The 15,379-nt window shown below is 52.4% G+C and overlaps 1 protein-coding gene across 7 annotated transcripts in view; it reads left to right on the top strand.

Moving 5' to 3' along the window:
- The first annotated feature begins 4,620 nt into the window (after positions 1 to 4,620).
- LOC133351571 (inosine-5'-monophosphate dehydrogenase 1-like) overlaps positions 4,621 to 15,379 on the top strand; it is a 37,246-nt gene continuing 26,487 nt past the window's right edge. Inside the window, exons 1-3 of one of the 7 annotated variants that reach the window (XM_061566874.1) lie at positions 4,621 to 5,014; positions 12,846 to 12,938; positions 14,561 to 14,659. In XM_061566874.1, coding sequence (XP_061422858.1) covers positions 4,764 to 5,014; positions 12,846 to 12,938; positions 14,561 to 14,659 — 443 coding nt within the window. In that variant the 5' untranslated portion in view covers positions 4,621 to 4,763. Of the gene's footprint in view, positions 5,015 to 10,730; positions 11,091 to 12,845; positions 12,939 to 14,560; positions 14,660 to 15,379 lie in introns of those variants that run through there. The other 6 variants (XM_061566873.1, XM_061566877.1, XM_061566878.1 and 3 more) reach the window with 6 other exon arrangements.

Here is a 15,379-nt window from a genome sequence, read left to right as displayed (position 1 = left end):
AAGCAGGTTTGAGCCTGGGTGGCACCTTGGATGGGCAACAACCACACACAGACAGGTTGGCATGGTAGGGCTTGCCGCCCACGTCTATAGGGTTCCCTGCCTTCAACCCATACCGACAAGCGCTTGGATTTATGGCCGAATAACCCCCACGCACGTGGACGGCTCAGGGAGGCCTCCATCCTGCAGGGGATTGACAAAAAGGGCAGCGTGTTTGGTGCGGGCGGTGGCGTGCGACCTCACGGTAGCCCGCTCGTCACTGGTCACAGAGGCTCGTGGTTCGGATTCAGCGGCCGCCCTGGTCAATACTGCGTAAGTGCGTCTCAACCATAACACAAATACTAACACGCGCCGTCTACTTCACTCGCAGTGGAAGGTAAATGATCTCGTGACGTCATTCGCAAGAGTTGGCTATTTTTGTGGTGGCGTTATGGTCCAAATTGGACAAAAAAATTACATCGCGAATTAGTCGGTTGGTGTTATACACGGAAAACGTCGCACCTCCTATGTGGGTTTCCTCCGGGTTCTTTACTACCATAGACCAACACAAAACTTTACTGTAAGTGTAACCGATATTGGCCAAAACATTAGAAATGTGTAGATTACTCGAGTAACGTCGCGCCCTCCTTCGGAATCTTGGCAGGAATCTCTTAAAAAAGAGTTACGAGACTAAGTGAGGCTTTTCTTGGAAAAACAAATCTTGACTTAAAGCTTTCGTGACTGCAGGAATTCATATTCTTGGGTCTTTCGGGAAAGCCACGTAGATAGAGCAAATTAAAATTAGAATAACAATATCACGACGTTTCCATCGCAACACAAGCAATCGTCATCAGGTGACTATTGCTTGTGTTGCGATCGAAACGTCGTGATATTATTTTGTATTATTTGATCTATCGCTGTGGCTTTACTGAAGACCCAAGAATACGATGTGTTGAGTTTACGGGGCTTCGCGTGAGACGTGGCACCAGCGCCTGTAGAGGGCGCTGCGAACATGGACTCAACCACCGTCATCAACATTCAGCATCACCACCATCGTTGTTAGGGCTCAACGATTTGGGGGAAATATCTCATTGAGATTTTTCTGACAGATATTGCGATTTGATTTGCGATAAAAAATTAAGCCAAGCTGTAGTTAAATAGTCAATGTGTAATAATTTAAAACATGTGATGGCGCATTACCACATGATACCATCTAAATATGAACTGCTCTATATATTCGTATGCAAGGATGAGAACTTAAAATATATGAATTGCTTCCAACATGTATTTATTTAAATATTTCAATTGAAATAGAACAATCAAATAATAGAACAATCGCTAAGTTAAATAAATTAAGTTATAATAAAACAATATAACAATTCTAATAAGAAGGTAATAGGACTTTTCAAATCGCAAAAAATCGCAGCCTCTGCGATTTGCTAATCGCATTGTTTAAAATTTCGATTTCGATTTGAAATCGATCAATCGTTCAGCCCTAATCGTTATCATCATCGTGTCACCACCACCCTATCACTATCATCACTGTGTCATCATCACCTTGTGGCCATCATCATCACCGTGTCAACCTCACCACCGTATCATAATGATCGTGTCTTCATCATCACCGGACCATCATCACCGTGTCATCATCGACCTGTCGTTATCATCATCATCATCATCACTGTGTCACTATGTCCATCACTTTCAACATCCCCGCAATCTATCTGCGTAATCATCAGAAGGTGGAGTGGTGGCACAGTGGTTTTTGGCGCACTGAACCCGGCCACCTGAGTTCAATTCCCACCCGCCACAGCTAACATCAGTGGCGCAGTGATAGTATCTGAACCGCTCCTGACCTTCCGCTCAACTCTTCACCAGCTCCCACTGACCAACGTGGTGAAGTATGGTCAAACAACCCCCCCCCCCCGTGTGTACGAGTTTCGGGTGTGCACTGGGCCACCCCGAGGTCTACTCAGCGTCAAATGAGTACCCGGTGCGACGTATAAACATCGTCACTCGGGAGACAAAGCCGGTGCTGGCCAACTACCCTCTTGTGCCGGCCTTCACAGGTGCTGCTCGCCAACAGCCACTTGCCCCGACAGCCTGCCAAGGCTACACGGGGGACCTTTGTCTTCTAGCGGGGACTGTACCGGTGGCAGCTGTTTACAGGAGGAGACACGGCAGGACAACGCGTTACCTGGGAGAGAGGGTGAGGGGGGGCAGAGGGAGGGAGGGAGGGGGGTAGAGGGATGGGGGGCAGGAGGAGGGGGACAGGGGGAGAAAGGGGGGCAGGGAGAGGGAGGAGGGCAGAGGGAGGGGGCAGGGGGAGGGAGGGGGCCAGAGGGGGGGGGGGCAGGGGGAGGGAGGGGGGTAGGGGGAGGGAGGGGGGCAGGGGAAGGGATGGGGACAGAGGGGGGGGGCAGATGGAGGCAGGGTGAGGGGGAGGGAGGAGGGCATAGGGGGGGGGCAGGGGAAGGGAGGGGGCAGGGGGAGGGATGGAGGGGGGGCAGGGGGAGGGAGGGGGCAGGGGGAGGGAGGGGGGCAGGGAGAGGGAGGACAGGGGGAGGGAGAGGGGGGGGGCAGGGAGAGGGAGGACAGGGGAGGGAGAGGGGGGGGGGCAGGGGGAGGGGGGTATGGGTGTTGGTGAGGTGTAAAGCGGTTGTGGGTGAGCAAGGGGGTGGTGCGGTGCGGTGCGGTTGAGGTGCCGGTGTGTGGTGGCTGGGTAGAGGGTGCGCGTTGGGTGAGGATGAGAGGAAGATGGTGTGGGTGAGGTGTGGGTGAGGTGTGGGTGAGGAGAGGGTGTGGGTGAGGTGTGGGTGAGGTGTGGGTGAGGAGAGAGGAGAGATTGTCGGTGAGTTACGGGTGAGTAGAGGTTGTGGGTGAGTCGAGGGTGGAAGGGATGTGTGGGTGAGGATTAGAAGGGGTGACACAGTCTATGTTGGCCGTGTGTGCTTGAGGATTCTGGTGAGTTAGAAGCGTGTGGGAGGTGGGCGAGGAATAGGCGAGGTTTGGGTGAGGCGAGTGAGGAGCGTTTTGTGGTCGGGTGAGCAGCAGCAGTCGGTGTCGATGGAGCCATGCGGATCCCAGCATCAACAGCTAACAGCTTTACCCGCCCTCCCCACGCTCATCATCACCACCACCACCACCACCCATCATCAACCACCCTTCCCCCCCCACACACACCACGCCATGTGCGCTCCGCATCTCGACTCCGCAGTCTCCGAGGTTGCCCCTCGGGTGCCACTCACAGGGGTCTTCGTAGCGACTGGGGTACCTGTCACCCCCCCCCCCCACCCAGAGCTACCCCCTTGCTTGTTCAACACAGACACGCGCACAGAGACGAGCACAGGTGACCACGCAGCCATGCGCGTCGGGACGCACAGCAGATCTACACAACGCTTGGAGAGAGAGGCACACACACACGGAGAGCGACTCACGGACACACACACACACACTTAGACTCATTCATATACACAGGGACACACACACACTTAGACTCATTCATGTACACAGGGACATAAACGCACACACACAGACAAACTTTAATACGTATAATCTCTCACACGGACGCAAATACATAGGCAAAGACGAACACGCACACCCGCTACTACTCTCATCTTAGCCACACCCCACACGACTCTCATCCCTCCCATCCATAACTCTCTCTCTCTCATCCCTCCCTCCCTCCTCTAGCATACCCAACTCTCATCCCTCCCATCCATAACTCTCTCTCATCCCTCCCAACTCTCACTCCCGCCTCACATTCCTCGCATCCCTAGCTGCCTGCCATCCCATCAAACCCTCTCATCCCTCGCTCGCGTCCACCCCCACAACTCTCCCCCTCCCTCTCATCCCTCGCTCCCGTCCACCCCTCCTTCCACAACTCCACCCCTCCCTCTCATCCCTCGCTCGCGTCCACCCCCACAACTCCCCCCCTCCCTCTCATCCCTCGCTCGCGTCCACCCCCACAACTCCCCCCTCCCTCTCATCCCTCGCTCGCGTCCACCCCCACAACTCCCCCTCCCTTTCATCCCTCGCTCGCGTCCAACCCCTCCACCCACAACTCCACCTCTCACTCTCATCCCTCGCTCGCGTCCACCCCCTCCACCCACAACTCCTTCCCTCCCTCTCATCCCTCGCTCGCGTCCACCCCCTCCCCCCACAACTCCCCCTCCCTTTCATCCCTCGCTCGCGTCCACCCCTCCACCCACAACTCCACCTCTCACTCTCATCCCTCGCTCGCGTCCACCCCCTCCCCCCACAACTTCCCCCTCCCTCTCATCCCTCGCTCGCGTCCACCCCCTCCACCCACAACTCCCCATTCCCTCTCATCCCTCGCTCGCGTCCACCCCTCCCCCCACAACTCCACCTCTCACTCTCATCCCTCGCTCGCGTCCACCCCCTCCACCCACAACTCCCCCCTCCCTCTCATCCCTCGCTCGCGTCCACCCCCTCCACCCACAACTCCCCCCTCCCTCTCGTCCACCCCTCCCCCCACAACTCCACCCCTCCCTCTCATCCCTCGCTCGCGTCCACCCCCTCCACCCACAACATCCCCCCTCCCTCTCATCCCTCGCTCGCGTCCACCCCCTCCCCCCACAACTCCACTCCTCCCTCTCATCACTCGCTCCCTGCCGTCCCTTCTATCCATAACTCCCATCCCCTCGCTCCCTTCTATCCACCCCATCCCCTCTCCCATCCCTCCTCCCTCTCCATCCCTCCCGTCCACTCACTCCCCTCGTCCCATCCCCCTCACTCCCCGCCTCTCCTCCACTGATACCGGACACATGGAGAAGAGCGGCGGGGAGTGCCACCATCTCTCGGCGGGCGAGCGGTCGGACTCTGGAGAAGGAGGTGGAGGTGGTGGAGGAGGTGGAGGAGGAGGAAACAGCCCCGGGTCCTGGCAGAGTTGCTCCTCGAGCGGAGTAGCAGCCCTAGGCTTGGCGAGCCCCAGTTCGACCCCCCTGTGCGGTGGATACGGCACCGCGGCGCAGAGATACAATGCGACCATGCTCCAGGCGGGGTACGAGAGAGAGAGGTACGGGGAGAGGGAGGTGGACTTGTGTGTGTGTGTGCGTGTTGTCGAACTGTGCGGTCCGAGTGTTTACCTGTAGGGTAGACACACCGGCGGGATGAGAGAGTGTTTTTTTTTTTTTAAAGGGGGGAGCGTTTGATCAAAATGGATGTCTACCTCTTGGGGGTGAGTGGGTATGAGTTGCGAGCGGTGTGAGATGCATAGCTAGGTGTGAGATGAGAGCGAACCGGTGTGTTCCTACCTGTGTGGTCAAAGTTGGATGAGCGGGCGAGGTACGAGACGGGTAAGGGAAGAGGGAGGCGAACTTGTGTGTTGCCTACCTGTACGGAATGAGTGTAATGTCTAACTTTGTACGTGGCCGGGTAGGGCACGAGATGAATGGGAGCGAATCTGCGGTCATAATGACTTGCCTACCTTAGTCGGCGCTCCTGTGCAGATTGCTAAGATCGACGTCTGCCGAGGAAAAACTCAACCTCTGTTTGCCTACCTATGTCATTCATGTACCTACCTGTGAGTGTCTGCTCAGTCATTCCTGTTCACCGGTGTATTCTCAGCTGTACGTGTCTCTCTCTACACATTTATCACCTTCGTCGTGTTACCTGTATATCTCACCTGTATATACCCATCTGATATCTGTGAAAAAAAAATTCATAGCTCATCGGATTCTTACAATCTCAAAAGAAAGATTCTGATATGCCTACGTTTACACGTTTGTGAATACTGTACCTGCTAATGTGTGCCTGCCCACCTTTGTTTGTTCACCTGTTTGTGGTGTACCCGTGTCTCTGTCGACGTGTCTTCTCACCTGTGTCTCTGTCTACCTGTCTTCTCACCTGTATCTCTCTACCTATTTCTACCCACCTGTGTCCGTCTACCTGTGTCTGTTCATCAGCGTCTGTCGGCTCATCTGTTTATTGTTATTTTTATAACTAAACATATAATGCCTTTTAAAGCTTTCGTGACTGCAGGGATTCATCGTCTTGGTTCTTTCGGTAAAGTCACGTAGAAGGGAAATAATAAAAATAAAACATAATGAGACAGCGTCTTTCCGACAGACCTGTTCTTCACCTGAGGACGGCTGCTTGCGTTGTGGCCGAAACGTCGTGAGAATTGTATTTTATTGTGTTATTTTTATTATTTTATTATTTCCCTTGTACGTGACTTTACCGAAAGAACCAAGAAGATCTAATGCCATCTGTTGTTATTCCAAGCAAATTATCCATGGGCGGTTACATAAATTTAGGGCACCCTCATAGTCAAAAGATGCAAGGTTACCCTCAGAAGACACATACACGACATGTCATTTGAAAGGGTAATGAGAGGGTGCGGTGGGATAAGAAGCCTACGTGGGGTAAAATCCTTTCTTTGACCAGGGTAATGTCCTACGCCATACCCTGGCTCGCCAGGAGATTACGATGCAGCACAACTGAGGACTCGGCCTGTTCTTGTCTGTGTGGAATAGTCACAGGGGTGGCCGACCTGTAACGGACCAAGAGGCAAAAAGTACCCGTGAGTTCTGCAAAGAACCAACTATTTGTATGTAAGTGTGTGTGTGTATTGACAGTTGTCGGCACAGCACGGGAGACATTCATTAATTTTTGCTACTGTGATAGTGCATTCTACGTTATGCCCCTTCGATAGAGCCGCATGTGATGGGTTAAAGAGCCGCATGTTGCTCGGGAGACGCCAGTTGGCCGCCGCTGGGATCGAGCGTTTCGCCCTCACACGTGGTTTTTCTCCGGGTGCTCCAGTTCTCTCCCGCATGTAAACGCTCGTGAATTGGTCACTAACACCTTAATATATAGAGGACCGCAGAGCTTGGCCAATTGTTGGCTGCCTTTCCCCGCTCGTCTGTGGTTCCTCTCTGTTTGCGAGCGAGCGAACGCTGCGCGGCTGCGGCAGCACGTTACAAGTTGCAATTAAATAACAAACACGGCGTGTGGAGGTCTTCGTCGAGCAGTGGATCGACCATGGCAGCAGATAATCGTGTCTGTTACACTTGGGCTAATGGAACACACGGGATTGACGGGAGAGAACAAGGGAGACACACAGCGAGGATAAGGATTTGAGTTAAATACAGCGCTTAAATTCCGCAGCAGCATCGGGAACATCTTAACGCGCTTGTATGTACAGTATGTTGAACTTCTTTCGCGCCGTACCTAGCCAACCGCTGTAATCGGAGGTGCGGGCGGAGAACAACAAACTAAACACAAAACGCAGTTCTAAAGAAATGAGTGTTCAATTTAGATTGAAAAGTGCATTGCTCCGGTGGCTTCCAAATATCGGAAGAGCGTTCCAGACGGCCACAGAAGCGCATCTTAAAGCGCGCGATGCAGTGACCGACGCTACGAACGAGACCGAACACGCGGGACCGACACAGACGAAACGCAGCCCGGATGGCGTCTTCCATCGCAATCACAGCTCTTCTCTTTCTGCTGCTTGTCTCGCATTTACTCGACTTGGGAGTTCCCTCCCGTCCGCGTTGTCTATTTTTTGAGGTTCGTATAACACTGGTCAACACACTTTTTCTGGCATAAGGTATTACAACGGTTTTCAGGTAACTTTGGGGTGCTGATTTCAAATCTGGCATCAGTTTTTGTCTATCACATCAGCTTTTTGAGATATCAAATATTGCATTTTCAATAAAAACTGCAGAAGAAAAATATTAAATGAATGTGGATATCTACATAAAATTATATTATAAACACACTATCCTAAAAAATACAGCACCATATTTTAACACTAAAGCAGTCACTGACTCGCAACAACTTGGAATCATAAGTGACAGAGTTAATTTCGGGTAAAATCAATGAAAATGGGGTATGCCGATAGCATAAAAATTATGTGATAGAGCAAATCTGAGATCAGATTTGGAATCAGCACCCTGAAATTAGTAAAAAAAAACAGCTGCAAAAGTCCAGGCCAGAAAAAAATGTTTTTTTTTGTTGACCAGTGTAATTATTGAACCTCGCTCCATTCAACAAACGTGTTACAACGCCTTGCCTGTTACACGTCAAGTACAAGTAGTGCTGTTTGTTGCTGGGCGCATGGCGTGTTTTCGTGACTCATTCTTGGGCCTCCAACACCGTGATTCATAACTGGTATCCAGTGGGGTAGATCGTGTAGTGTCCAGTAGATTATGAACGTTTAAATACAGCCTGCCACGACCCGAATCCATCAAAGCAAGTTGTCACGTGGGCAAATCTGACAAGTGGAAATGGTTCCAAATATTTTTTTTTACAATTTTGTCCAACGCTTCGCTGGAGATTACATCCAGCTTAATCAGGTGTGAAGAAAGCCTCGTTGCTCACGTGTGCGGGAAGCCTTTGGCGAGTCTCAAGACGTCCTTTCAGGAGGGTCCTGTTCGGTTTTGTTTGCATTTGGTGGGTGGGTGATGTTCCTGCTGTGTTGGATTCAAACGCGGTGTTTTGCAGGTACTGCAATCATCGCTTCAGTCGGATCGAAGGGGCGTTCCACGTGTTTTAGATTCCTGAACCTTGCAAGCAGGGTAGATGAATCTACAGGATGGCCCAAAAGTCAGGACACAGGGTTATGTTATCTAATTTTTTTTTGCTGTGGTTGTCCCACCTGATGACGATTACTCTTAGGTTTTTTCGGTAAAGTCACGTAATTAAAAATAATTAATAATAATAATAAATAATACAATTTATAGAAATAAAACCTAAGAGTATGAATCCTTGCAGTCAGGAAAGCTTCAAATCTAGAACTGATGACGATTGCTTGTGTTGCGATCGAAACGTCGTGATCTATTATTTTTCTACCTGCGTGACTTTTACCGAAAGAACCAAAGAGTATATAAATCACGTAGGGTTTTCTTATTTTAACACACGTTCAAATTGGCTGCCATTAAAATTCATGTACGCATTGATTCTCTTTTGAAATGAATTTAGGACGTTTTTTAAAGAGTACAGCTGGCATCTTTATCCTACATAAAAACTAATTTAACTCGTTCGTCTTTAGTCAGTGTTGTTAAACATGTTAAATGTAATCTGAAAGGGGAAACATGAACATTGATAATAATAAAAACAGAACACACATTAACTTAAAGAATAAGCAATTACAACGTTTTAAAGCAAGTGTTAAAATAAAATAAATAACCCGGTTTGTCCTGACGTTTGGGCCACTCTGTATAGGAGACAATTATCGTCAGATCTCAGAAGCTACTGAGCGGGGTGGAGACTGGAGAGTGCTTGGATGTGTGACCGTCATGCACAGGAGTCGTTAACCACAAAATAACAAGGCCACTGTTTTAAGTTTGGTTTAAAAAAATCTCAATATATCAAGAGCCGCAATGCCATGCGATAAACATAAATAACGTGATGAATCAGTCCTTAAAGAGCCTGAGGCTACAGACACCTGATCATGCACAACAAACTGGTTTTCGGCTGAAGAGATGCAGATGTCAATGCTAATTTCCTGGGGTGATCGGGCTTTTTGCCAAGTTCAGCTCCAAATCTTTGGAACAACGCTTTGTCTTTTGCTGACAAGACAACCAGAGTCGTTCGATATATTTAAGTCCGTCCTGAAAACTCACCCCTTGAAACCGGCCTTCACTGCGTTCCATACACGGACGCGCACTGGGATCTGCGGATGAAACGTGCCGTTGCAAATGTAATTTTATTATTATTATTAATTCGTGCAATTAAAATCACATCGTTACATCAATAGCCATTGTCAAATGGGGGGGAGTGGGCGGGAGGTGGGGGGAGAGAGGTGGGGGGAGATGTGGGGGGGAGGTGGGGGAGATGGGGGAGGGGAGAGGTGGGGGAGGGTGGGGGGAGAGGTGGGGGAGAGGTGGGGGAGAGGTGGGGGAGAGGTGGGGGAGATGGGGGAGAGGTGGGGGAGATGGGGGAGAGGTGGGGGAGAGGTGGGGGATGGGGGAGAGGTGGGGGGGAGAGAGGTGGGGGGAGGTAGGGGGGGGAATGGGGGAGAGGTGGGGGGGAATGGGGGAGAGGTGGGGGAGGGGAATGGGGGAGAGGTGGGGGGGAATGGGGGAGAGGGGGGGGGGAATGGGGGAGAGGTGGGGGGGGAATGGGGGAGAGGTGGGGGGAATGGGGGAGAGGGGGAATGGGGGAGAGGTGGGGGGGGGAATGGGGGAGAGGTGGGGGGGGGGGGAATGGGGGAGAGGTGGGGGAATGGGGGAGAGGTGGGGGGAATGGGGGAGAGGTGGGGGAATGGGGGAGAGGTGGGGGGGGGGATGGGGGAGAGGTGGGGGGGGGGGAATGGGGGAGAGGTGGGGGGGGGGAATGGGGGAGAGGTGGGGGAATGGGGGAGAGGTGGGGGGGGGAATGGGGGAGAGGGGGGGGGGAATGGGGGAGAGGTGGGGGGGGGAATGGGGGAGAGGTGGGGGGAAGGGGAGAGGTGGGGGGAATGGGGGAGAGGTGGGGGAGGGGAATGGGGGAGAGGTGGGGGGGGAATGGGGGAGAGGTGGGGGGGGAATGGGGGAGAGGGGGGGGGAATGGGGGAGAGGTGGGGGGGAATGGGGGAGAGGTGGGGGGGGAATGGGGGAGAGGTGGGGGGGGAATGGGGGAGAGGTGGGGGGGGAATGGGGGAGAGGGGGAGATGTGGAGAGGGGGAGAGGTGGGGGGGTCCAGGTGTTCGCGTTTTTTAATTGTGACGTGACCGCCGTTGAATCGCGGGGGTGGCCAGGAGAGGGGGGGGGGCGCTGTTTGACTCCACGCGGTATCCGTACGGCCGCGTCACGGGACGACCCCCGACCCCGGGGCGGTGGAAGGAAAACAAACGTGGCCGCGTGAGCAGAACCGAACCCGAGGAGGGAGTTTGAGAGAATTTGAGATCCATTGGAGAGAATCGTGGAGCTGCTGGGGACATTCCCCGTTACGGCACGAAAACCCGACGGGGAAGACGAGTTGCGTTGCAGCGGGGAGCAAGAGAAACCCGCCACAGAAGAGACAGACGCAGCCCGAACGGGATCTCATCAGGACACGGCACGGGCGAACCGAGCGAGTTCCTCGTTGAACTGAAGAGAAAACAAACAGAGAGGAGCCTTCACCCGCAGTCGAACTGGACCGGTTCGCAGCCTCGACTCGCGCCGCCAGTGAGGGATCTGCACCTCTCCACATACACACACACAAAGACAAAGATCCCCCGTATAGCCTTAACAGACTGTAGGGGCAAGTGCTGTTAGCGAGCACCTATGAAGGCCGGAACGACACACGAGGGGGTGGGTGGCCAGCACCACGCCCGACCGCTTTTGTCTCCCTAGTGGCGATGTTTACACACCGCACCAGGTACTCATTTGAGGCTGAGTCGACCTAGGGGAGGCCCAGGACCGGTTCAGATAATCGTCACTGGTGTTGGCCGTGAGCGGGAATCGAACTCGTGTCGCAGGACGCTAACCGCTACACTATCGCTCCCCACATACACACACACGTGCACACACACACACACGTGTTCACCCTCTACACACGTGTTCACCCCACTACGCACCTGTTCGTATTCACTCCACACACACGTGTTCACCTTCACACACACGCGCGTGCAGTGGGAGGAGCATCTGTAACACCCTCCCCCCTTACCTGTCCAACAACGTACCTGTACACACAGGGACATGTGTGCCCGCGGGGGCGTAACCCTCCCGTGCGTAAGGAAAACAGTCTCCACTCCCTTACCTGTACACACGTGCAGTGTTGATCAACTCTGCACTTGTACACACGTGCAGTGTTGATCAACACTGCACCTGTACACACGTGCAGTGTTGATCAACTCTGCACCTGTACACACGTGCAGTGTTGATCAACTCTGCACCTGTACACACGTGCAGTGTTGATCAACACTGCACCTGTACACACGTGCAGTGTTGATCAACTCTGCACCTGTACACACGTGCAGTGTTGATCAACTCTGCACCTGTACACACGTGCAGTGTTGATCAACTCTGCACCTGTACACACGTGCAGTGTTGATCAACACTGCACCTGTACACACGTGCAGTGTTGATCAACTCTGCACCTGTACACACGTGCAGTGTTGATCAACTCTGCACCTGTACACACGTGCAGTGTTGATCAACTGCACCTGTACACACGTGCAGCGCTGCTCTCCACACACACCTGTGGCACCTATCGGCACGTCCTGCTCGTGTGGATGTGTGTGCACATACTCCGGTGTGCTACGAACCCGGCGACCCGACTTCGATTCGCGACCAACGCCGGTGACGAATTATCTGAACCGGTTTCTGGGCCTCACCTAGGTCGACTCGGCCTCAAATGAGTTACCTGGTGCGGTGTGTAGTAAACATCGCCACTGGGGAGACAAAGGCGGCCGGGCGTGGCGCTGGCCACAAACTCGTCGTGGTATCGGCCTAAATAGATGCTCGCTAACAGCACTTGCCCCAGCAGTATGCTAAACGATATTACAGGGGTAATTTAGCTTGTACATATGAGCACCTGTGTACACGTGCTATAGACCTTGACACGCACACACCCTGTGTACATTGGACTTGTTCACGCACGGTACGTGGGTTATGTGACACGTACACACGTACACACGTGCGCTTGTACCTGTCCACAGCCCTGCACGCCAAATGCTCGCTTGCAAGAAATCCGTGTCTTTATTGTTTTTTTTATTGTGGACCTACGGACCGCAAACCAATGCCAAGGTGCGATTCCACTGAGGCACTGTGCCTCTTGCCTGAGAGACCTGAGCGTGCCTGTGCCTGTGTCTGAGTACGTAGGGAGCGGTACTGTCGCAGTTCGTGCGCTGCGCCACCAACCCGCTTGTCCGAGTTCGATTTCTGCTCACGGCCAACACCAGCGACGATTATCTAAACCGGTTCCTGGGCCTCTCCTAGGTTGACTCAGCCTCCGATGAGTACCACCGGGGAGACGAAGGCGGCCGGGCGTGGTGCTGGCCACTCCCTCGTGCGCCGTGCTGCCCTCCATAGGTGCTCGCTAACAGCACTTTGTTAAAGGCTATACGGGAGATCTTTGTCTCTGTGAGTTTGTATCTGCAGCGGTAGTGCAGTGGCCAGCACGCTGCGCTATGGACCCGGCATCTCAAGTTCAGTTCCTGTCCATGGCTCACATGTGTGGCGTGTCATAATCTCAGCCCCGGTGCAGAACCCAGCGACCTGAGTTCGGTTCGCCACGGTGGCGAGATGTTAACTACCTCACCTGGTATGCAGGAGGTAGTAGGTTCGATCCCGACTCTGACACCTGTATTTTTGGAGTTTGCATGTTCTCCCTGTGGTCGCCATGGCGTTTTCTCCGGGTCCTCCGGTTTTTTTCCCTACACATTTAGAATCAACACGCATTTCGAATACTTGGCTACTATACATTTACACGTGATAAGCCACTCCATTGAGCTATCATTTGTGGCCAGGTCGCTTCGGAAAATAAGCTATACAGCTCATTGGGCCTTACCTGGTAAAATAAACGACAGTTTAGTTTTATAGTTTAGATTCCCAGCCGCGGCTAACATCAGCGGCGAGTGATATCTGAACCCGTCTAACTGCGCCTTAAATGAGTAATTGTACCTGAAGCACGCTGTGTACCTGGTACGCTGTGTACCTGGTACGCTGTGTACCTGGTGCGCTGTGTACCTGGTACGCTGTGTACCTGGTGCGCTGTGTACCTGGTGCGCTGTGTACCTGGTGCGCTGTGTACCTGGTGCGCTGTGTACCTGGTGCGCTGTGTACCTGGTGCGCTGTGTACCTGGTGCGCTGTGTACCTGGTGCGCTGTGTACCTGGTACGCTGTGTACAACATGGGCAGTGGGGGCACGAGGAGTGGCAGGCAGTGGCGGTGGCCCAGAGCATAATGCATACAGACGGGAGGGGGGGCGTGCTTCCTGCTTCCCTACCAGTCTCTGGTTTTTATCGTCCCTGGCTCGTAAAACACACGCGTGTATGTCCAAAAATGCAACACATCCGTCGCTAACACTGGCCCTTCTTCATAGCACATGCGGAGGACAGAGAAACCAAGTGGATAATGAGAGTTCGACACTGCGCTTGGTTACACCATGGGGCCTAATTATTATTTGTGGGGTTTTCTTGGTGTATGAATAGTTACCTATTAGGGGCTATTGAGTAACAGGATAACCCTTCAATAATCAGAACGTATCATTATTAAATATACTGATTTGTATTGCAAGTAAAATTTAAACAATATTGCTGGCACATTGCATTGTGGGTGGACTCCATGGTAGTGAGGTCAGCGAGAGGATCATTGTCAGAATACGCTTAGTGATGCATTCCTGGGTCCAACTGTCATTTTTGTAGCGCCATAGGGGAAGTCTCAAGAGGGGACATGCAAATATTTTAGATTCTCGAACCTTTTAAGACAATAATCGATGTGACAAAACAGGAAATCACTAAAAACAACGTTATCTCATTATTATATGGCAATTCTTAGTCCGTGTCTGGTGTATTTTTGTTTTATTGGGCTGTGTAGCTGGTCGCATCGCATGCCACCCCCCACGCCTAAACAGGCGCTCGCTAACGGCAATTGTCTTCACCATTGGTCGGTTAAAGGCTACGTGTGGGGGGGGTGTCTTTGTGTTCTCCCAGCATGGCGGATTACCTCATCAGCGGTGGGGCCGGGTACGTCCCAGAGGACGGACTCACGGCCACGCAGCTCTTCGCTGGCACCGACGGACTCACCTACAAGTAACTCAACGCACGACACTAAGTGGCAGTGATGTCGCCACTTCGCTTGTGCCAGGCTAGGTGCACTTGGAGGCTATCACGTGAAGTGGCAAAAGCTTACTGGTGGCAGGAGGTCATCGGACAGAGCAAGGTGCCATGAGTTGACTAAATGATATGACTGGCAGATGCACCACCTGTGTTCCCCACTGCCAGCTTGCTGCGATATAGCCACCCGGCACTCCGATCATTGTTGTGAGCGTCACTCCTACACCCTCCATCGTTGTAGTAGTAGGTTTTTACCCTTTTAAACTGGTACAAAACTGACACCTTTATTCAAGGCATCATTTTTGTAATGTCCACAACACAAGTAGTCAAAAAAGCAAACAAAAAGAAGCAACTCTGATAATGATAATAATATGCACTGTCCTTGAAGTTGATTGGTCCACACCCGAGACGGCATTCTTTAGAGCCTAGTCCCCATTGGTGTTGGACCAGATGACACCAGAAGGCGTACAACTCAAACACAGTGCAATATCAGAGTATTGAGAACTCGGGGTAAGTATTTACACTATGAGATCTCTTTTACCAGTGGCAAAATATAGTAGTAGGTTTTTACCCTTTTAAACTGGTACAAAACTGACACCTTTATTCAAGGCATCATCTTTGCAATGCCCAGTAGCGTCCTGCACTACTAACCTCCCCCCAAAAAAGACTGATCTTGACACCGCTGGTACCAGTCAT

Source organism: Lethenteron reissneri, chromosome 38, assembly GCF_015708825.2.
Source record: "Lethenteron reissneri isolate LAM-NWPU_2019-01 chromosome 38, ASM1570882v1, whole genome shotgun sequence".
NCBI lineage: Eukaryota > Metazoa > Chordata > Hyperoartia > Petromyzontiformes > Petromyzontidae > Lethenteron > Lethenteron reissneri.
Note: the sequence above shows the minus strand (reverse complement) of the source record. Positions and strands in the feature narration are given on the sequence as shown.